At 42.1% G+C, this 22,167-nt stretch overlaps 1 protein-coding gene across 1 annotated transcript in view; it reads left to right on the top strand.

The window, feature by feature from the left end:
• The window catches only part of dcc (DCC netrin 1 receptor), a 168,321-nt gene that overhangs the window by 141,374 nt on the left and 4,780 nt on the right, over positions 1-22,167 (top strand). Inside the window, exons 27-28 of the mRNA XM_068705640.1 lie at positions 4,334-4,636; positions 15,799-15,947. Coding sequence (XP_068561741.1) covers positions 4,334-4,636; positions 15,799-15,947 — 452 coding nt within the window. The remainder of the gene's footprint in view (positions 1-4,333; positions 4,637-15,798; positions 15,948-22,167) is intronic.

Raw genomic sequence — 22,167 nt, 5'->3', positions numbered from 1 at the left:
TTTACTTAAAGTCGTGATCCTGTTAGTTCTGTAGTACTGTCCATTCTGACAACCCAACATGCAACAACCAGACAATTTGCCACTGAGAACCGTTTTCATTCGGTGGTTAAGGCGTGCTAACTCGTCTGGTTGGCCGGAGCAAAACGTCACTATCGTTGCCAACGTGCGCTAGCTTATTTTCCGATGACGTCGGCTGTAAAAGGTTGACCTTTAATAAATAAGACAGGGCTTACACTGCAACATCTTCATCTTCCTAGCTCTCTTCCTCTCCGCTGCTCCTCTCCTCTTTCCCAGTCGTATTTAAGCCCATTTCGCTGCAGAGCTAAATGCTAAACGACATGCTGGGGAGCTGTAATTCGGTAATTGGCTAATTCCTGGTCGGCTTGTATCAGTGATTTAACAGCAGCAGAGAGACGAGGGGGAGGCTTCAGAGTCATTGAATTAGCCGACACAGTGGGAGACCCGATGGGAAAGCGCACACTTTCAGTGAGCTGACGGGGGGGGGCAATGACAGAGAGGCAGACGTAATGAGCAAGTGATGGAGAAGCAGTTAATAAGGGGATAACTTCAACTTTAAAGCCATACAAACAGTCAGACCCTGAGCTTTTTACCGATTCCATAAAGAGTAAACTACGAGTCCCAGAAACACCGGGGGACACAGGAAGACGGACAAAGAATTCTGATTCTAATACTGCTCTGTGGCTCATCGGGTTAGGATCCCCAGCTCCTCCTGTGAGTGTCCTTGACGACATTCAGTGGTTGGGATCTGATAAATGCAACAAAAGCGTGTGCACAGTAGTCAAGGTTTCCATTGATTTGCAAAGAGAATTTGAAAGCTAACTTTCGAAATGTCTGCAAAAATAAATGCGTGTTTCAAACCAGTTTGGAGCAAATAAAGTCAGCTACTGCGTAGTTTGGTTGGAAGTTGACGCTACGCTTTGTTACACTTTACACGTTCCTGTAATCCAGTAAACAGAGTAGAGGAAGTAGAGGTTGCAAACCAAACACAAAACAAGTCAGCTTTACCATTTAACCTTCTACCAGAGAAAAATGGAGAGACGTCTTCAGATTTTTTTCAATTGCTGTCTAATCTGTGCAAGACACATGTAGTGAAAATGGGGAATTTTAGTTGTGAGCAGTTCATTTCAAATATGTTTCTCTTTACACCCCAGGGTTGTGACAAATAACACGAAAAAGCTAAATTCTCGCTTGTGAAGATTATATATCGTAGGCTTTTATTGTGAAAGGTAAGAACAGAGGGAGTAGATCTGGTCTGGGTTGTTTCTGTCAGTGCTGAAAGGTTTGCCATCTTAGTTGGGACTACAGAGCCTCTGCGTTCAACCTCCTTTCGTTTTTACTCAGAGTAATATTTGTGTATTCATGACAGAAATGACAGTTTGGAAAAATGTATTGATGTGCGGATTGATCGCAAGTAAATACCCCCCCCCCACAAACAAACAAAACCTGAACATCGAGACATTGCTCTGCAGTGCCCCTCATACTCAAAACCCTCACAGGGTTCCTTTAAGGATTATTGAAAGGAGGTGATTTATTTGTAGAAATGGTGTCATATATTCATAAGTAGGATTTCGTTGACCTGAAACTAAGAATTGTTGTGTATTCGTTAGCTTAGTTTATGTCTACGCTGCAATGCCATGTTCTAAAGAAGCTCAGAACAGACAAACCAAACACGTTACCTGAAGGCCTCCGTAGTTCTCCGACACACTGGAACAAGTACAGGGCTGACGGGGTATTCAGTCTGATGCAATCTGCAACTTCACCACTAGAGGCCACTACATCCTACACACTGCTCCTTTAACAGGGCTAATGTAGTGCACTGCTGTGACCTTACAAGAGTGTACAGGAACCAAACATGTCTACACTCTGTTATAAAACCAGGCCTTTGTTAGCAGCTCGCCTTCTTCCGCAGACACTGCAAATAAAAAGATAATCCAATAAATCACTGCTCCTCTTTACTTCCAGATTTCGAACCAGTGGATTTGTTATCCACCCACACACGCACACATTGTGTTTTGTGTCTAAAACCACTTGTTATGCGTTCTGTTCAGACACTGTGAGTCACCAGCAGACTCTCTCCTCAAACATCTGAGGCGTTATTAAACAGCACGGTGTTATTGCCATCTTAAAATGCATCCAGACTGTTCCCCGGTGCTCGGATCACAATAACACCGCTGTGGTGGATTAGTGAAGGGGAAGTGTTGCGCGCCGAGCAGAGTGGTGATATCAGGTTAGTGCCAGTGATTGTGGTTTTTCTTTGCTAATCTGTGTGGTTACATGTTGAGTATGTTGCGATATGTTAACCTCGGAATCAGAATGAATTTCCATATGGCGCTCATATGTTGAACGTGGTGGTATTTTGATATGTGGTGCTAGGAGCGACGTTTGTTTCACAAAGTTTAGAGAAGTGTGTCGATATCAGAGTTATCTGAAAGTCGACTCACAACAAGATGAACAAGGTTGCGTCTCTGTCTCATCCGCATCGCTTGTCGCCAGTTTTTGGGACATTTGTTTCTTCGATGCCGTTTTTCATAATGTAGCTAGACACAACGTCTGCAATGCTGCACAGGGGAAGATGACTTTACCACCATTATTTAATCTTACTAATTGATCGGTCGATTACTGACGGAAGACGTTTGTCAGTTATTGTCAACCTTTTCATGTCGCCTCTTTACTCCACTTTTCTTCCCTCTTCAAAAACAAACACACTTTGTCTCTCGAGTCTCAAATCAATTGTTTTCCACTGAGAGCTCCCCCTTGAGGACTGGAGGACCTCCGATGTGTCGACTAGAAATACAGCATTTCTCAGTTGCATTTGTTTTTTTTGCGGTTTGTTTGTTTTTCAGTTTGCATCTGTTCTGTATTTGCAGCGTGTTTTTGTTTTTGGCTTTCGGCAGCACATTTGCGTGGTTTTACTTCATTTAGATTTCTGAACGCGTCTTTGACTTGGCTGTCGTTTCTGAAGGCGCAGCACGTTTCTTCTAATGGAAATGTTCATGGCCGTTGTCGGCCACAGTACATCCTGATTCTCTTTTTCTGCAACATCTTGGGGAATTTTCTTGTCTTTGGTTCCTAATTAAACCCTGAGAGCTCTAAAACCGAATCAGTTCATCCTTGAACTGAAGTGGACGCCAAATTTGAAGAAATTCCCTCAAGAATTTTGCACTTTTCCACTGATAACTTCACCTTCAAAGAGCAGCATAGAACGTGTCACGTGTCCCCTGGAAACAGTCTATACATTCTGTTGTGAGCTTCTCTTCAGCTCTTTTTCCAAATGCTGCGCATGCCATTAAATTGGACGTAAGATGTTTCTTCATTTGCTCGTGCCGTTTTCTTAATGTGCAAACCAAAAAAAAGAGCATTCTTCTGTGAAATAGAACAAAGAAAGCTCTCTTCAGCCTCGCTCACATTCTCTTTCCTCCACCATGGGTCCTCTCGTTTCTTCCTCTTATCTCGGCCGCTTGATGAACGCACACAGCGAGTCCATGTGTAATTAACGTCCGTCTTCTCTCTCCCATGGTCGCTCTGATCCCACAGGCTGTGGCTGCACCAGGAGTTTCATCTCCTGCATGTCACCTCCGAGGGCTTGTTCCTCCACACAGTCAGGATTTACTCCCCCCCCCTCCTCCTTCAGCGGGATTCTTCTTGTACGTCCTCTCTCTGTCACACATGTATCTCCGACAAGATAAAAATGTGGGATTTCTCTCAGTGGGAAAACATTCAGCCAAATGCAGAAACGCTAGCGAGAGACTCCACACTCAACGAGAACAGAAGTGCAAACCTGGCAGAGCTCGGGGTTTCTCCGCTCGCGAGGAAGAGATCGATGGCTTGAATTAAGTTACGAAGATCTGTGAGCCCTTCAGTATGTAAAGCATGTATGTATCTATCGCTTTTATCTAGTGGGGATTAAACACATGTGGAAGCGTCACAGGTCATGAAACATGGAGCAGAAGGTCCATGCAGACCACATTTACATTCCTGTCAGAATCACTCTCGGTCCCACTTCCTGCAGCAACTGTGATTTTCCCAATAGTGCCATATTACTACCTACATCAAAGCAGAAGCTGCCTATGGAAAATCACTGAAGTGCTTTGAGGCAAAATATTCACACGTTTGAAAATCTGCTGTTTGTTTGTTTTGATAAATATTCAGTGTTTTTCTCTTTTCTCCAAATGCCTGTTCACTCTTTACAGTTATTGGATGTTATGTCTTTTGTCCCTCCCTTGTCTCCGTCCCCGACATCTCCACTCTCTTTTCATCCTCGATCTCTTTCACTCCCTTCTCCCTGCCCTTCATCTCTTCATCTCCTCCTCAGTGATGCCTTCGGACTCCTCCATCAATCCTCTCCTCCAGCAGCAGCCCCAAACCCAGCAGGCCACTCCGCTTCTCCCCGGCTCCTCGGCGCTGCCCGGGGACCACATCCCCGGCCCCATCCCGGGGGCCCCGGCCGCTGTTGCCGCAGTTGCTGCCGAGGAGGCCCAGGCCGGCGGCGGTCGCACCATCCCAACGGCCTGCGTTCGGCCTACCCACCCGCTCCGGAGCTTCACCAACCCGCTGCTGCCGCCGCCGATGAGCACCATCGACCCCAAGGTGTACACCTCCATGATGCCGCAGTCCAGTGAGTACAGACGTCATACAACAGTTCCTATGTTCTCTCATTTTGTGTGCGTTTTCCTTTGAAAGCCAGCAACACATGTCAATTTCTGCTCTTTACACGCACACTGTCTTTTCAAAACAAACTTCTATCTTCAAAAGAAACAACTTCCGCAGATTTAGGCAACAGAACGACTGGGTCAGGTTTAGAAAAAGATCGTGAAATACTTAGTTATGTTTCGGCATCAAAACTACTTACACTACTACATTATTCGTCGTAGGTATAGCTACGCACGCTGCATGAGAATAGCCTGTAAAATGTGACGTGAACAGAAGTCACATGACATTACATGAGACATGACGTGACATGAACTCATGTGTCCAGACGGTAACCTGTGTGTTCTGAAAAGTGATGACAATGGGGAAGTGCCTTAAAGTTGCATTCTTTTCAACCATGGCACTGTTGGATACCTTTTCCCCACACACCAAGGGTCGGTGAAGTCGGCTACCCGGTGAAAGTAAATCAAAGCGATAGATAACTTTTGCTGTATTGCCTCGAGCTCACCGTTTTGTCTTTCTTTTGACCACCACTCATACCGGGCTTTTCATCTGGGTTAGAATTTTGTCCAGGGCCCAGTTCAGAGTCTGCATTTTCCTTTTCAAATATTTCTCCATCGCTGTCATCTGTCTTGTCATCACAACCTCCTCCTTATCTTTTTATTCTACTGTCTTAAATTAATATCATTACTTATATCATTACTGCGCTACCTACTGCCACCCACTGGCATGGAAGATAATCTAATGACTTAGCCAGCCACCATATTGCAGGCTCACACGCTCAACAATGGCACATTTTTTGCAACAACTAAATCATATTTTTTTGGACCGATTAAGTGAAATTGGAAATTTTCCCACGGCACACCTAACGATCTCTCACGGTACACTGGTGTACTGTGGCGCAGTGCTTTAGGGCAGGTTGCTACCGCGGCGTTGTCTGCATTGAGAGTTCATTTTCTTAGTTCCACCATCTCACGTCACTGGTTGCAAAAAATCAAGATGGCGACAGCCAAAATTCCAAACTCAACACTTGAAAACCGTAGTAAACAAATCAATGGGTGCTACCACTTCTTATACACAGTCTTTGTATGTGACGTGACAAATCCTAAATATAACACAACTTGATAGGACAGGACATGACGCAACATAACTTGATTCAGCTGCAGTTCCTCTAATGTTCACTTGTTGTCGATTCAATAAATCACTGCATTCGCTTCTCACGACTTCATCTAATGTCAACCGGAGTGTTGAAATGTTTCCTTCCTTTGAACCGATGTTTAATTTCTTATCTTATGCTTGATAGTAATTAACGTACTTTGTTGAGACTTTGTTGACTTAAGTCATGAGACTTAATGAGACACCAATGTTTGTGTTCGGTCCATTTACCAATACACTTAGGATTGATCATTCTTGAAGTATTCCATTCCTGCCAATTTATGTATCTTTACTATAAATATAATTCACTGAAGCCTCCCACCTAATGTAAAACACGTCCCCGTCTTGGATGTTGTGTCCATGCATCCATGGCAATACTAACAGCCTGCTCTCAATCTTTTGAGGGAAAAACAGGACAAATAAGTGTGTTTTATCACACATGACGCCAAAACCAATACATATATATATATTTAAGTCAGGGTCTGGTAGCTGCTCCTGAAGCTCCAATTTGGTGGTTGTTTAGTCAGATTCCAGTTCCTCTTTGTTTAAGCTGGATTCTCTTTGCTGATCCGTTTTAATATTTTATTCAGAGAAACTAAATGTGTTAGCCTAAGGGTGCTACACAGTGTGTGTTTGTGTGTGTGTGTGTGTGTGTGTGTGTGTGTGTGTGTGTGTGTGTGTGTGTGTGTGTGTGTGTGTGTGTTTATAGAAAGATGCACTGCAACTGGCCTTGACATTAGCCAGAGGGTTGGATCTGAGCATGACTGACCTCCCACCGTGTTCTCCCTCACTCCATGTTACCTGTCTGTCTGTCTCTTCATATGTTCACCTTCACCTCTCTCTCTATCTCTGTCTCTCTCTTTCTCTCTGTCTCTCTCTGTCTCTCTCTCTTTCTCTCTCTCTCTCTCTCTCTCTCTCTCTCTCTCTCTCTTCTCTCTCTGTGTCTCTCTCTCTCTCTCTCTATCTCTCTCTGTCTCTCTATCTCTCTCTATCTCTCTCTCTCTGTCTCTGTCTCTCTATCTCTCTCTCTCTTGTGTTACGTGTCTAGTGTTTGTTTTGCACGTTTGTTCTGCTTATTACATGCATGCACTGTCTTTACAACATAAACAGCAATATTCACAGGAAACGACTTGGTTAGCCTTCTGGAAAGACGAAGTTAAGAGACGTTACGTTTGCGACTTAAGTAAAGTCACGTAACCTTATTTACATACGTAAGTTGAAATAAGTCGTCATCTCACACGGGACACTAACAGCGGTCTCCTGGGTGAAAGTCCTGTGTTTGTTTTACACTACATCACCTGACTTCATCCTTTACTCCCACCATGACTATGGACAAAACGTTAGAGGCAAGTCATTTGAAAGTAGGTAGTTTGGTTTTCGCTAGTCAGGCCTCACCAGATGTTCAAGCTTGGTGATTTGGCTAATATGATGGTATACACCTTTCCTCTGCACTTCCACACTGCACCTTTAACTTTGTAAAGACGTGACCCTAACATCCGAATATGGGCGCGTTGAAGCTCGGTTGGCGAGCGTCTTTTTTCGCGATTCTCAAAAAAAGATCAAAAATAAAATAAAGAGCTGACAAAAAAAAAAAACAAGAGCTAAAAACGCTGCTCTCAAATGCCGGCTCGCAAACTGAACATCGCTCAAATGAGTTCTTTTGTTGTCACTTTACTTCCATGAATCCCTACAGTGTGCTAGTGAGATGTTGTTTAACCGTGAGCTCTACTGCAGGAATGAAACTAATAGCAGAAGATATTCCCTCTTGTCTTTTCTTCTTGTGTCTCTCTTTCCCCCCTTCTACGTTCCCCTCTTGCTGTCTGTTTTTCTGGTTCTCTTAATCTCTCATTCCTCTGCCTCCGTGGCTCATCCTGTCATTCTCTCTTTGATCGCCTGCAGCAGTGTGAAGAGAAAACAAAATACCCGCCTACAGTACATATGATCCCTGGACAGTATGTGTGTGTGTGTGTGTGTGTGTGTGTGTGTGTGTGTGTGTGTGTGTGTGTGTGTGTGTGTGTGTGTGTGGAGGTGTGTTTGTTGTTTGTGTTCCTGCTTTCTGTAGGTGTGTATCACCTCTGTGTGTTTGTGTGTGTGGGTGTATATACTTCCATTATGGTTCTGTTTACACACCCAGGTGGCCTCAGATTAACATTGATTTTCAGCTCCTGGAAAGCTTTCGCTCAGAAATAGCGAGCCCGAGGCGACGCTCGGCTCGACTCCCAGAGACCTCCCTCCCCCTCCCGCTCGCCCTGTGACCCACCCCCCCATCCCATCCCCAACACACAGCACTCAGAGCTGGGGTAGTGCTACCTCCACCGATCCCCACCTCCTCTCTATCAATGAGGGGGAAAAAATGGTGTTTTGATGTTCATGGTTTGCCTTGTTTGTGTGTGTTTATCCAGGCCTGAATGAAAGAATGAGATGTTTTCACGGCTTAATTGGATTGTTGTGGCGAGAGGAGAGAGCGAGAGAGAGAGGGACACTTGAACAGACTAAAGGTTGATACTCCAGTATGTAAGATGGATTGAAGACTGCTCAGAAAAAGATTTACCTGACACCAGTTCTAATGCACCTGATGTAGGAGCAGGTGTTGAAAGAGTCCTATAAAGAAAGCTTGACTGAAATGTTTAATTTTCTAACACAACCCCCTATCTTGCTGGATCCTGCTATTGACTACTAGGCAGAGGAACGCCAAGTTACAACCAGGCGGTAACCTCCGGTTCTGAAGCCAATGCAGGAGTGTCTTCAACCTACATTCTCTCTAGTGTCCATCAGGGGGCGACTCCTCTGGTTGTATAGAAGTCTATGAGAAAATGACTCTACTTCTCTCTTGATTTATTACCTCAGTAAACATTGTAAACATGAGTTTATGGTCTCAATCTCTAGTTTCAAGTCAACTTCAAAACAGTATGATGTTCATTTAGTAAATTATGGTCCATTTAGAGTCAAACAGACCATAAAGCAGGGTATGCTAACTGTGATTGACAGGTCGCTGCCATTACCAGAGACGTATACAGCATCTCTACGTCACTCCTCCGCATTTCAATTATGGTAACTTCAGTTCATTGGTTGCAGAAAGAAACAACATGGCGAAGACCTTAATCCAAGATGTCGTCGAATCGTCGAACTCAAGGCTTCAAAACGGCAGTCCACAAACCAATGGGTAAAAAAAAAATGGTGACGACTCTAGTGACAATTCTGTCTCACCAATTGGTGGTCTCCATTGTTCTGAGTCCACCCTTTAGTATCGGCTCAGCTCGCTTGGAACTTCCACAGAGGTGGTACCATAAAAAGAAGCACCAGGTACAATCCACAACTGTTGTCGATGGAAAACCAAAAGAGAACAGTTCCAAACGGGTCGAGCCGTGCCGTACCATGCAAAGGAAATGAGGCATAATAAAGACGCTGTTGCATCATGGGAAATGTAGGATCCAGTATTTTTGGAGCTCGAACCATGGTAGAGACTGGTTGAGCCAAGTTGCAACATGCATTTGTTTGGTATAAACCCAGAGCAAACATGGTGTGAAGGCATTTTTGTCATGGCGTGAGAACCTGAACCCCTGTTCCAGTCAAAGCGTCTAGCTCTGTATTCTCTTTGTGTTTCTGTTTCGAGCTTAAGCAGATGCTAGGTGTTTTCTTCTTCCACCCCCTTCTACCTCATTTTATATCAATATTTAAACTGAGACTTTCTCTTTTTAAATGGAGCCTCCAAACCCCATCTGCAGAGTAAAGTATGATGGTGGGCAGTTACTCACCTAAATTGGCCTCAATGTGCGACTTAATGCTGGAAGCTGTAATGGGATTGTCTGGCTCAATGTCTGATACCCAGAAAAAGACATTTCAAGCCACAGCTGGAGGTAAACGCAGAGCCAGCTATGATGGATGCTTCTAATTGTACACATTCATCTGGCCTCAGAGGGGACACGTTACTACCAATAAAAAGCTTTAAGATAGTTAAATATGGTTATGTCCAACATTTAGAGAAAGACAGAGGGGTTTTGTTATTGACATTCTCAAATCGTACACTTTATTTTATTTTCTGTATGTTCATTACCCCGACACTATACAGCAGCCTCACCAGTGTGTCCTCAGGAGTAGTACTACAGGGAAGGTCAACGAAATCATTAGGATTCATTCCCACACTGAGAATATACAGCAAAAAAAAAAACATATTGCCTCAATCTAAAATATATAAACAAACACGAACATGAACATCATTAGAGATCTCAGACTAAAGCTAAATGACTAAAGCATTGTGCTGAGGATGTTGAGCTGAAGAAGCAGGTAAACGCTCTGCTTTCATATCATGCGACCTGTTAATACCCACCTCATGTCAAGAAGGTGAGATGGGAGATAAGGGAGAAAAACGATTTTTCAAAAGACTTTGAACCTTCAGGCGTGGCGTAAAGATGGAGCTGGAGGGGGGGGGGGGCTTCTGACAGAATCTTTAAAATGTTTAAAAGATGGTGAAGTGGTCAGAATGTGCACTGAAACTGTAATACAGCTACGGTTTGCAGATGTGTTTCAGTGTAGCTCATGTCTAAGGATAAAAGGAATGACACTGACAAATATTACCAAAATTGTGAGGTGGGAATTGAAATATACACGATGTTAGGATTATGAGATACCGAATCAGATATTTGGAGAAGTCAAAATTATCAGTCAATCATTCTATCTCAAAGTTTAAGAGCTATAAATCAGAATTATGCAATATCACCGCAAAAATTGTGAGGCAGACAAAATTTATACTTTTAAAATCCAAACTATGTATAAAAAAATTTGATTTACTAAATTAAGATTTTGAGTTTCTCAATTAATTAGAATTAGGAGAGATTATGAGATTAGTAAATACATGTTTTCACCTACAATACAATTCCTGGAAATAGAATTTACATTATGACTTAACTTCTCGTCATTTTAAAATTCATTTTTGATATTTTTAATTTAAGGGGGCAACATTTTGGATTTATTTATTATATTGACTTTGAAAGTCAAAAATGTGATTTGTATCTACATTTGAAATAAGAGTGAGTGTATTTATTTTTTTTCTTCCCAAACTTTTCACCCATTTTTCCCTGGCGCAAATGTGCATCCATACTTTTCGAATGAATGTGGATGTAGCATGTTGATTGGTTGGGAAGTACTTTCCATCTGTGACAATTTGTATTTCTCACAGATTTTGAACAAATTATTAGATGAAGACACTATTTGGGAAATACTGAGAGCTACTTTCCAAAAGTTTACCTGTCTTCCTGACCGTTGAGGGAGCCAGGTGCACAGACGGGTAGACATCAAACAGACATGAGGAGAAAATAAAAAAGAAGATAAAAACAGGCAGACAATGAAACACCAAACTCCTGTGTGGAGCGGAGGAGATGTCTGCTCTCTCTCTCCCTCCAGAGACACGATGTCTCCTCAAAGACGCTTCTCATCTTAAACTGTATTTACTTCAAACCGATCGATAAGCCCCTTCCCTTCCATCCTCACCTCCTATCGCTGCAAATCTTTCCATCTTTGCCTTCGACCCAGGAACAGAGACAGACACCACTGATGTGACCCCCGGCGGGCGTTTCACACCTCCACTCCTGCTTGTCTGGTAAATATATCCACCTCTCTGAGCAGACGAGCCCCCCCCCCCCCCCCCCCCCCCCCCCGAGGGCGCGTCAGGCACCGTGAAACTCTCTTTTATGGCTTTCTCCACTGTGGATGTGTAACCTTTGCTTCGTCTCTGTACTGCTGCAGCTCATTGTTGTTTTTTTCCACAAAATGTCTTTTTTCTGGTCTGGATTCAGTCTGACAGCAGCGTGCTGAGAAATCATAAAAACACATTTGGTTCTGCTTCATTTTTAAAATGAAGCTGGCAGGGATCTCTACACTGCATTTACAGACATTCCGAGTCACACGAGGTCAGTACGACTGTGAGTAAAACAGGCCAACTGAACGACACAGAGACGGTTCTGTACGGTCACGATGCTCCACACGACAGTAAAGTTTGGATGGATGAAAACCGGAGCTATACGCATAGACTGTAAGAAGTGAACCTAATCGTCGTGACCTCACCCATTGGTTTGTGGACTATGGTTCTGATGCCTTGAGTTCCGCATTTTGGCGGTCGCCATCTTGAATTTTTACAACCACAGTGAAGTGACCATATTTGGACTGCAGAGGAGTGACGTAGGCATGCTGTATACTGCTCTGGTTACAAGCTGTCAATCACAATGTAGCCCCGCCCTAAAGCATACTCTGCTTTATGGTCTGCTTGACTCTAAATGGACCATAATGTACTAAATGAACATCATGCTGTATTGAAGAAGACTTGAAACTAGAGATTGAGACCATAAACTCATGTTTACAATGTTTACTGAGGGAATAAATCAAGAGAGAAGTAGAGTCATTTTCTCATAGACTGCTATACAACCAGAGGAATCGCCCTCTGATGGACACTAGAGAGAATGCAAGTTTAAAGCACTTCCACAATGGCTTCACTTTTCAAAACCGGAGGTTGCCGCCTCGACAAAAAATGTAAATGGTGTTTCTTACTACTCGTGTGGAAAAGGATGCAAAGATCTGAAGGTGGTCTGGTTGACTTTCTGATCAGATCAACACAAGGTGTAAGTTACATCTGTACAGTTTGATTGAACATCAACATCAACATCGTCACATGATTATGTCAGTGTACAGGTGAATCACAGCGGATGAGGACTTTTTCTCCATAAGGGAAGAATTGCTGGAATAAAAATACTTAGCGCTTGTCACACTGTTCTCTTTTTTTACTTCAATGTTGTCATGCTGTTTGCATAAAAGCAGGATATGATTCAACAGTTTGAAATACATCTTTGCTCTCAGCAGGAGGTTGTGCAAGCAGACTGTTTCTGCACAGTGTTTGTGGGTAAAATCAGTGACATCACTCCATCCTCGTTCTTAAGTGAAGACGCTCCTCAAAGGACAGATTTTCCAGTGGACCGAAGTTTAGACACACAACCTTGTGCAATGCAAATTTGTAACCACGTGGAAGTCAGTCGGTCCTTTTCAACTGCAGGAACTTTTACCAGGATCTCAGAAACTGTTTTAGGGACCTGGAACTTTCCAACATAATGCTCACTGTTTTCTGTTTGGGACGGGACGTTATTTTGTTTTGTCCTAACTAATCAGCAGTGAGGGAACGTATCTGTCTCGCCAGCATCATTTTCACTCAACCCAGATGTGGTAGTGGTTTAATTTAATTAAAAAACAAGAGTTTTCTTGTCTGTAAGTTGACTTACCCGTACAGCTGCGTTTGAATCATTGTGTAGCATTTCGCCATCTTTCTGGCTCTGGCATAGGAAGATAACATCAAAAGTCTTAATCCCACCAACCAAGCCCTGATTGCTCAATTGTTTCTCCAACCAGGCGACCACCCATCAATGAGCACGTCAGACCGGTGGCTGCGTTAGACTTTCTCCTTGTCAGACATTTTGACTGGAGTGGATCGGACTGAACCACGAGGGCCATTCCCAATGTCTTCCTTCTACATTCAAAGCTTCTATTGAGGTTTTTGAGAATGGACCTTTGAATATCTCTCAATACAGTTGTGAGCCTCCTATTGTGTGTGTTGCACAACTTCCTTAGACTATCTGATCGATAAAGCCAAAATTATTCAGACAGTTTTTAAAATGTAGTTTGGGACAGTTTTGCAGGTATTGGTCAATGATTGGATCATTTTGACCATGTGTAAGCCAACGGACACAAACGTACAAGACAATGGTTGGGCTCTTTTTGTTTAGATGTCCCTTCCACTCCTGTGTCTCTTGTTTTACTGGATGGGTGAAAAAAGTTTCTTATTTTGACACCTGAGACCACCGTTTGTTTCCCGTTTTACTTCCTCCAGCCAACATCGGATTCTTTTCCCCATGAGTTTATGAAAACAGGAGCTCAGGCTGGGCCAGTCGATGAAGTCCTGACTACTGCTCCAACACTTAGTCTATTCTCTTATTTTGCTGCTATTGGAGCAGCAAGAAATCAGGGAAGCGGCAGAGTTTGATGCAACAGAGTTTATTCTTTGAGCAAGAAGCAAACCCGAGCAGAGCCTGGAGCCCAACTGATCACCCTGCTCTGAACACTTTGTCTAGTTCCTCCTTCCTTTATTTTTAAACTCCTACTTTGTTGCCCTGGAAATAATGGTGTAATATTTTCATGGTCCCACTCAAGTTTCACTTTCCTAATGGGGTTTCCAGAGTGCATTTTTTAAAACTTTAAATGTTTCCAAGTTATACATTGAATCAGTTCATATGTTCAATCGTACTACATTAACACTATTTCTGATATACTGATTTTATAGATTATCGATTAAAACGTTGAATGTATTACTGTGACATGACCACCATCTGTCTTTAAACTTTAACAAAGTAGTTTATGTTCCTCAACTTCACCAAACCTCAACCATAGAGGCGATGGATCAGAAATCACTTTTTGGGTTCAGGACTTGTAAGATGTGTATTCTGTGTTTATAATGGATTCAAAGTTGTCTTTTCTGTGACGTTAAAGTCCATTTTAATCCGACCGTTTTTCGTGTTCTCTGGAGTGATCCGGCGCTGTCGAGGCTGTTCCAGGTGTTTCTTTTAGCAGGGAGGCAGAATGGATGTTTATTGATCAGGAAGTGAAGGAGTGCAGTGCAGGAAAAGAAGGAAGTGGATTGTGGGTAGCAGAAGCCTGAGGATGTGTTCAGACATCAGGAGGGTGTTCAGGGAATCGGAGAAGAGGGGAAAGAAACTAGACATCCCTCTTCTGTCTCCTGTTCTTCCTGTCCCATGTTGTTTCTCTTTCCCTTTCAGTCTCACCTTGTAAAGAAGCATCCTTAAATTTGACTTCCGAATGCTGTGGAGACAAGGCAGTTGAATGTATTTATTGATCTATTTTCTCATTAATTTGTTTGTTTGTTCTCTTGTGTGTCTGGTCAGTTTGTTCCCTTCTTGGTTTACTTATCTGGTATTTGTTATTTAGTGAAAGGAGGACATTTCATTGTAAGCATTGGTCTGCATGGACTACTTTAAAGCAGATGTGTATCTCAATGGTCGGCGTCAAACTGTGAAATTCTCTACAATTTGATTAGCTGGGTCGTATAAATGTTTTTGAGTTCTAGAAAATGTATAAATGAAGCATGATTGAACACGATATGGAGTGGCAGGTAATCGTATTCCTCATTGTTTTAATGCGTGTGGCTGGATTCTTCTTTTTTCATGTTTTTGTAAATAGTAGTTGTTAATTAACTGTAATTGACAGACCATCTCATTCTATTGTATATTCATGTTATGTGTAAATAGACTTTTCTCCTTGAACATTGAAACATGAAATTACTAGATGACAACGTAGACGAACGGATGCTCAATGAACAATGTGAATTGGAAAACGATGGGTGGGCAGCTGGCCCGGGCCTCAGGTCTATTCACCGGTCAATGGTCCACTTAGTTGCATGTGAACTTGTCATTTAGATTGAATCAATATGTGTTATCAGATCAAACTGTTCTCACTCCCGACTCGTCAAATACCACAGCTTGGTCAGCGGCTCTCAGCATCTAACACCGAGGCAGAGAGGCACCCTTTAGCTTGAGTACGAGATGCGCTGAGTATGCATTTCTTCAAATGGCCTCTTGGTGCTGACTTCAAAAGAAAGCTAATCTCCATAGACCACAGTGTTAAAATGCCCAACTTTAAAGCAGAAATAAACAAAGCCTGGTACCTGGTCTCTGTAGCTAATAACCGCCTTTTATGACACCTGTGCGGGGGTGTTACTCTCACAGTTCTGTCTCGGCTACCTGAAGTTATTCTGAACTGACTTGTTTTTCAACTCTCAACTCAGTTCCATTTGTTTTTGCTCAGAAAACACCAAATGTCAAAAAACAAAGCAAGGTATCAAATGATGAGTACCAGACTACGTTCTGGTCTAAGCTGCCTGCATGATGTTACTAACAATAACTCTTTCTTTCTTTTCTTACCCAGCTGCAAGCCTCCCGAAGCCCCAGGTGAAGACGGCCTCTCTGGGCCAGGCCGGTAAGGCTCGCTCCCCTCTGCTGCCCGTCTCAGTCCCCACGGCGCCGGACTTACCGGAGGAGGGAGGAACCAAACCTGCAGAGGATTCGGCCGCCAACGTAAGTCTGCGCGGAGGGGATGTTGCAGGAAATGTACTGTTGATTTAGTTCTTATGCACCACAGAGTGTCTGTGTCAACCATGGTTACTGCCGGATTCTGTCTTAGTTTGTAGAGGATAAGGGTTTCTATGTGAAACACCTGGGCTGAGTTCAATGACGGTAGCTTAACAGCGATAAAAGAGCAAAGTAGAAATTGGAACTAATTAGTAAATGAAAGCATTTGTGTTAAAACGGTGAGAGCAGCCAAGGGGCAGTGTGACATGACTTTGTTGTGGTGATGGAAACAGTACATAAATAGAATAAATAGAAATGTATCAACACAACAGGAAATGTACTTTAATTACATTTAAACAGATACAAAAAAGTAAAAAGTAACACTTCCCTCCTACAGTAAATGTAGTAGCAGACCGTCCAAACTTTTGGTTCCCAACCTGTGGTAGACGCCCCCAAAAAGGGTCGCTAGATAAATCCTAGCGTTCCCGATTACATTTATCTTTTGTTGTATTTTCTCTTTCATGTGGAATTCTGGATGCTTATACCATCCCAGAAAGATGATGAAGATATGGTCAAAATGGGACAATGTTCAGTTGAATAAGTGTTCTCTACTGAACAAATAATGACCCCTTTACACCTGGCATCAAAATCCCATCAAAGATATCATGTAATCTGATTACATTTACACCTGATATTAATTAGCTTTTCTCCCTTAATAAATGAAATCATCATTTAAAAACTCCATTTTGTATTTACTCGGGTTATCTTTGTCTAATATTAAAATTTGTTTGATGATCTGAAACATATTAGTGTGACAAATATGCAGAAAAATAAGAAACCAGAAAGGGGGCAAATACTTTTTCACAGCACTGTATGTTATAGTTGCACATATGTGGACATGGGTGGACAGAGACAAGGACTGAGGGCCGTGGTGCTGGCTGTGAGAGACAGAGAGAGAGAGACAAAGGTGAACTATTGCAGTAAATGTTTCTGTGACTTATTAATAACTTCCTCGGAATTCTGCATCTGTCTATTTCTGACCTTCCCGCCTGAACCTGTGCTGTTTCCTAGTTAGCTCACGTAACGCTGTGTGTCGACCCGTGACACCACTACAGCTCACATCGTTTCTGAATGTCGATTAGAAACGTGATTGTATTTAAACTTGTGTTCATTGTGCTCACTAGGGATGGGTATCGTTATGATTTTAGCGATACTAGTACTTTTATCGATACTCTTATCGGTTCGGTTCCTTATCGATTCTCTTATCGGTTCGGTTCCTTATCGATTTTCTTATCGGTTCTTTTTAATTCTTTGGTGAGAAAAAAAGACAATCGATATTGGTTTATTATTCTTTTATGTATACAAACAACCTTTCTTAAGCAGCAATACAAGCACTGTCCGACTGCGATCCAATCCCCTAAAACACATTTTATTAATTATTATAAAGGTGTAAAGAGGGCGTAGGTCATCGAGACATCAAACATTTCTTTGGTATTTCTGTACCAATGTCTTCAGAATATCGACCCTCCCACTTTATCAGCATCTAAGGACACGGCTGGAATAGAAAAGAATAGAAAGACAAAAAGGAGAGAAAAGCAGATGGAGGATTGAACAGACTGAAGAAGAGAGAGAGGAAGGAGGAAGGAAGTTACACACACACACACACACACACACACACACACACCTGCTCAGCTTTGTAACTACACCTGTTTCCTTCCCTTCAATGTGCTGGTGGCCTTTCAGCTGTAGAATAAAACAGAGTTCATTAGTGACTGAGACTGAGGAGAGGAATAAGAGATGGAGGAAGAAAGAAGAGAGGAGAAGAGCCATAAAGGACAATGAAGGAGAAGAAGGAGAGAGAAAGGATGAGAAGATGGGTGTAGAAGAAAGGAGGAAGATAAGAAGGAGGGGAAGGGAGGTAGAAGAGGAGGAAGGATATAGGGCAGAGGAAAAGCATGCAGGACGAAGAGGAAGAGGAGAAATGGAGGGACAAGAAGGAGGGTTATGAGAGGAGACAGATACGAGGCAGGAGGAAAGGAAACATAGGAGGAAAGGGTGAAGAAGGGGAGGAGAGAAAGGAGGGGGTGCCAGAGGATGACAAGCAGCAAGATAAACGACAGAACATGATGTGGAGGGACGCCGGACGTTGGGACTTGTTAAATATTCATACGGGACTCAATGACAATAGGACGGGACGAGGCGTCGCCACGGCAACGGGAAGAGAGGAGAGGACAGAGGAGGAAATGAAAAGAAGAGAGAGAGAGGGGAGGGATTGGGGGAAGGAGAAGACACAGAATCAAGTGTGGAAGAGCAGAAAGGAGGGAGGAGAAGACAAAACAGGAGGAGGAGGAGAGAAAGAAGAAATAAGGAGAGGAATGGAGGCAAAACAAGGAGAGGAGAGGTGTACAAGGTAGAGGAGCAGGAGGTGTTGCCGTAGCAACAGGAAGAGAGGGATGCTTTCGGGGGAAGAAGGATGGAGGGAAAGAGCAGGAAATAAATGAGAAGAGGAGGAGGTGGAAGGGAGGAGAACAGGATGAGAGGGACGCTTCAGCAAAGAAGGGGGTAATGAACGGAGGGTGGGGGGGTGAGAGGAAAGAAAGGAGGGGGAGAGAGAGGAGAGTCGGTGAGAGGAGCAACGAAACTGATAAGGAGGAGAGGAGCAAATGAGATGGAGAGATGGGGGGGTAAAGGTCAACAGGTCTTTCTCTTCATCTGCTGTTCTATCTCTGTAATTGATCTAGTCTTTTCCCATCAGCCCTGTGGCATATCACACACACACACACACACACACACACACACGCAGCTACTTAATAATTGTGTCACAGTGTGAGTGATGTAAGTACAACACAATGGTGCTTTTATGATGTTCTTACATCAGGGACACATATTCAAGGAGTACATTAGGAGAGGTGATTTTAGATACACCATGAATCCAAACCCACAGTACTCTATCACAGGGGTCTTCAACGTTGTTCAGGCCAAGGACCCCCAAACTGATAGAGAGATGGAGCAGGAACCCCCTACTATACATATTGTATAAAATTATGTTTTATATTAAACTGGGCCTAGTGCCATGTATACACATACCTTGTTATTGTGCATTCAATACTAAGCTATTCATATCTTCATGTTTTTATTTTAAAGGTACAGTGAGTAGGGTGGCCGTGACACTGCCATTTAGAAACACACCTTGTATGATAATCATGCATACAAGCTATTCAAACTGACGTTTTTATTTTAAACATAAATGTGGAAATGAAAATGAGTGATGGCCTATTAGTGCCACTGCCATGCATAAACATACCTGTTATCTTGCATACAATACTGAACTATTAAAATAATGGACAGATTCATGTTTTTTTTGTTTTGTTTTTAAATTGTCTAATCAACCAAAAATTTCTCGGACCCTCTGCAGTACGTCCGCAGACCCCCTAGGGGACCTCTGCTCTATCACATATGTATCATATTTTAACACTGGAAGACATCCGAGCCAAAGTCCAGCTAGAAAACACCACTTTACGCTCTGTCCTTCATCTGTTTTATTATTTCTGTGACAGAAGTTTGTATTTGTGGGAGTGTGGTTTATGAGTACTTCTCCATAGTCGCTGTGTTAGACCGGAGTACCAGCACGGGATCAAAGCAATGTATTGCTGTGGAGAGGGACAGAAGCTTTTAGAGACCAAATAAATATAATTTTAAGTGTACGCTATATTTAGATTACAACTAGAGAAAAAATTATTTCAACCAAAGTCAGTATAAAATCTCACAAATTCTAAATATTAGCATTTTACTTTGTTATTGTCATCTATAGACAATGAATTCCTATTATTATTATTAACAAAATAAATCTATTAGTATTTTTAATTATGTAATACAAGCTGCTTAGATCTAGTGTTATGATATTGAACAGGTCATAATTTAATTTGTAATATCAAATTTATATTCAACCAATTATCTATTCAAGCTTCTCGCCAAAACTTCATTTTAGAAGCTCGCATTCGAACACATCGTGACACCATCATAATTAACCTTCGCCCAATATTTAATTTTACTGCGTGTTGCACCGTAATGCAAGTCATCCCGGTAGCGAGATATTCTGCATGGTGATCCATCCCTGTATACATCAAAATAAGACCATGTCAAGCAAACTCTCAGTTCATCACGTTGAGCGCTCCAGTGGTGCTTCATATCAAGGAAGTATTTGAAGTGCGTGCACAGAGAACCTCGAGACACGTCAACACAGTTTCTGTGGTTTATCCGTGTCGCAGTTTGAACGCGCTCTTCTTCTGGCTCTGCTGTGTCGGGATGGATCTCCGACGGATTATAGCGGAGTGTGAATCCAGGTCAGCAGGCCGACAGAGATAACAGGATATCGGAGAGAAACACGGATCATCGACGGGTGTTTTTTTTATCCCACTGATGAAGCATTTACCACCTCAGATAAACTCTGCTGTAGCGGGTCAACAAATGAGATCTGGAGGTCGCTGGATTTTTACACGCAGTTATGATTTTTGCAGAAGCCTTTTTGTCCGGGGGAAGATGGAAAATACCTGGCGGCGCGGGGCTTCTAGATGAGGTTTTATGGCCTCATTCAGAGTGAAAGAAGGAGGTCAAGCGGTCACACTGGCTGTGTATTACACAGATAAAGGACAGCCGTGCAGGTGCTGTCAGTCCTTTCACCTGGTATAATGGGAATCTACAGTCACAGAGTTATGTCAACTGTTGAAAAGCCGCACTGTGGACAAGACGCGTTCAAAGACTTTATACAATACATTACTTCCATGTTAATAAGAACTAAAATCTTTATTAAGCAACATTGTGAATTGTGTTTAAAGACAGATACACCAGTTAAACTCCACTACTGTAGATTAAATGACCCAGTCAAAGAGGACAAAAAGTACAATAGACAATAAAGGAAAACAATAGAAGAGAAGAGCGTCACGAAGTTAAATATCATTGGATATTCACCAAGTTTGGTATGTCAGCACTGAAGACCATACTGGACCCGCCCACCAAATTTGGGGAAATTTGAATATTGTACTGATGAGCAACTATAGAGTAAAGTCTTGCACCTCTGGTTGGATGTGAACTATTTTGGTTCTGAAGCACATCCAGCGTCTTTACGGGGACTGTTGGTGTGATAAAGTGTTCTTACAAAGACACTGTTCGTACAAATTCAAGATTGTATACAATTTGAATACAAACTGATTTTTGAAGTTCCAAAGAATATTTAAAAAAAAGAGAGTGAGAGAGCGCAAGCTTTCAGTGGATTACCATTCAATATGTTTGGACTGTGAAACGATCACCTCTGTTAGATGTTAACTGGTAAACTCGCTGCTGCTGGTGGATTCAGGAAGTGTGTTAACCGTTACTGCGACCTGATTGGGCCCCGCTGATGTTCTAAATGGGGGCGAATCTAAAAATCGATAAATGACCAGAGGTTCAGTTGCCCTGAGGCAGAACCCGGTCGAAAGCTGATCCAACATGACTCTGGCCCCGCTAAAGCTTTTAACCTGACCAGACAGACCGGGAGACATCCAGCACATAGGCGTAATTTCAAAATAAAAGTATGCCGTAGGAGGCTGAACAGTTAGACTTTTCAAAAGTAAAATGTTGACAATAACTGTTCAACTGTTTTCACCGTTTTGCTTTATAGGCCACACACAAAGATTATTCATAATGTTATGATCATGGTTATGCACAGCTTCTCCAATAAACAGCTTAGTTTAGCTTAACTTTGTTAAAGTTATATACAATCTGTCAGTTAGTCATATAACTCCATGTATGTAAATGTATATGACCATAAATGCAACACAAACAACTTTTCAAAAACAGTTTTTACAAAATACAATATTTCATCTAAACTTTTAAGTAAGGTTTAAAATGGCTGCAAATGTCCCGTTTGGTTCAACAGCGAAAAACCCAAAGATCCTTCGATATATATATATATATATATATATATATATATATATATATATATATATATATATATATATATATACATATATATATATATATATACATATATATATATATACTGTATATATATACATATATATATATATATACTGTATATATTTTACTCAGACGGTCTGAATCAATTAGTCAATCAATCAATAAGTCCAGTGACAGAAACATATATCTTTTTGGATAATTTAATGATCTTTTTTAGTCGTTCTAAAATGTAAGGATCTTCTTCACAGAGGTGATTAAACCAAACCCATAC

This window comes from Cebidichthys violaceus, unplaced genomic scaffold (genome assembly GCF_023349555.1).
Source record: "Cebidichthys violaceus isolate CVI_PGR_0920_01 unplaced genomic scaffold, fCebVio1.0.p SCAF_12, whole genome shotgun sequence".
Lineage (NCBI taxonomy): Eukaryota > Metazoa > Chordata > Actinopteri > Perciformes > Stichaeidae > Cebidichthys > Cebidichthys violaceus.
Note: the sequence above shows the minus strand (reverse complement) of the source record. Positions and strands in the feature narration are given on the sequence as shown.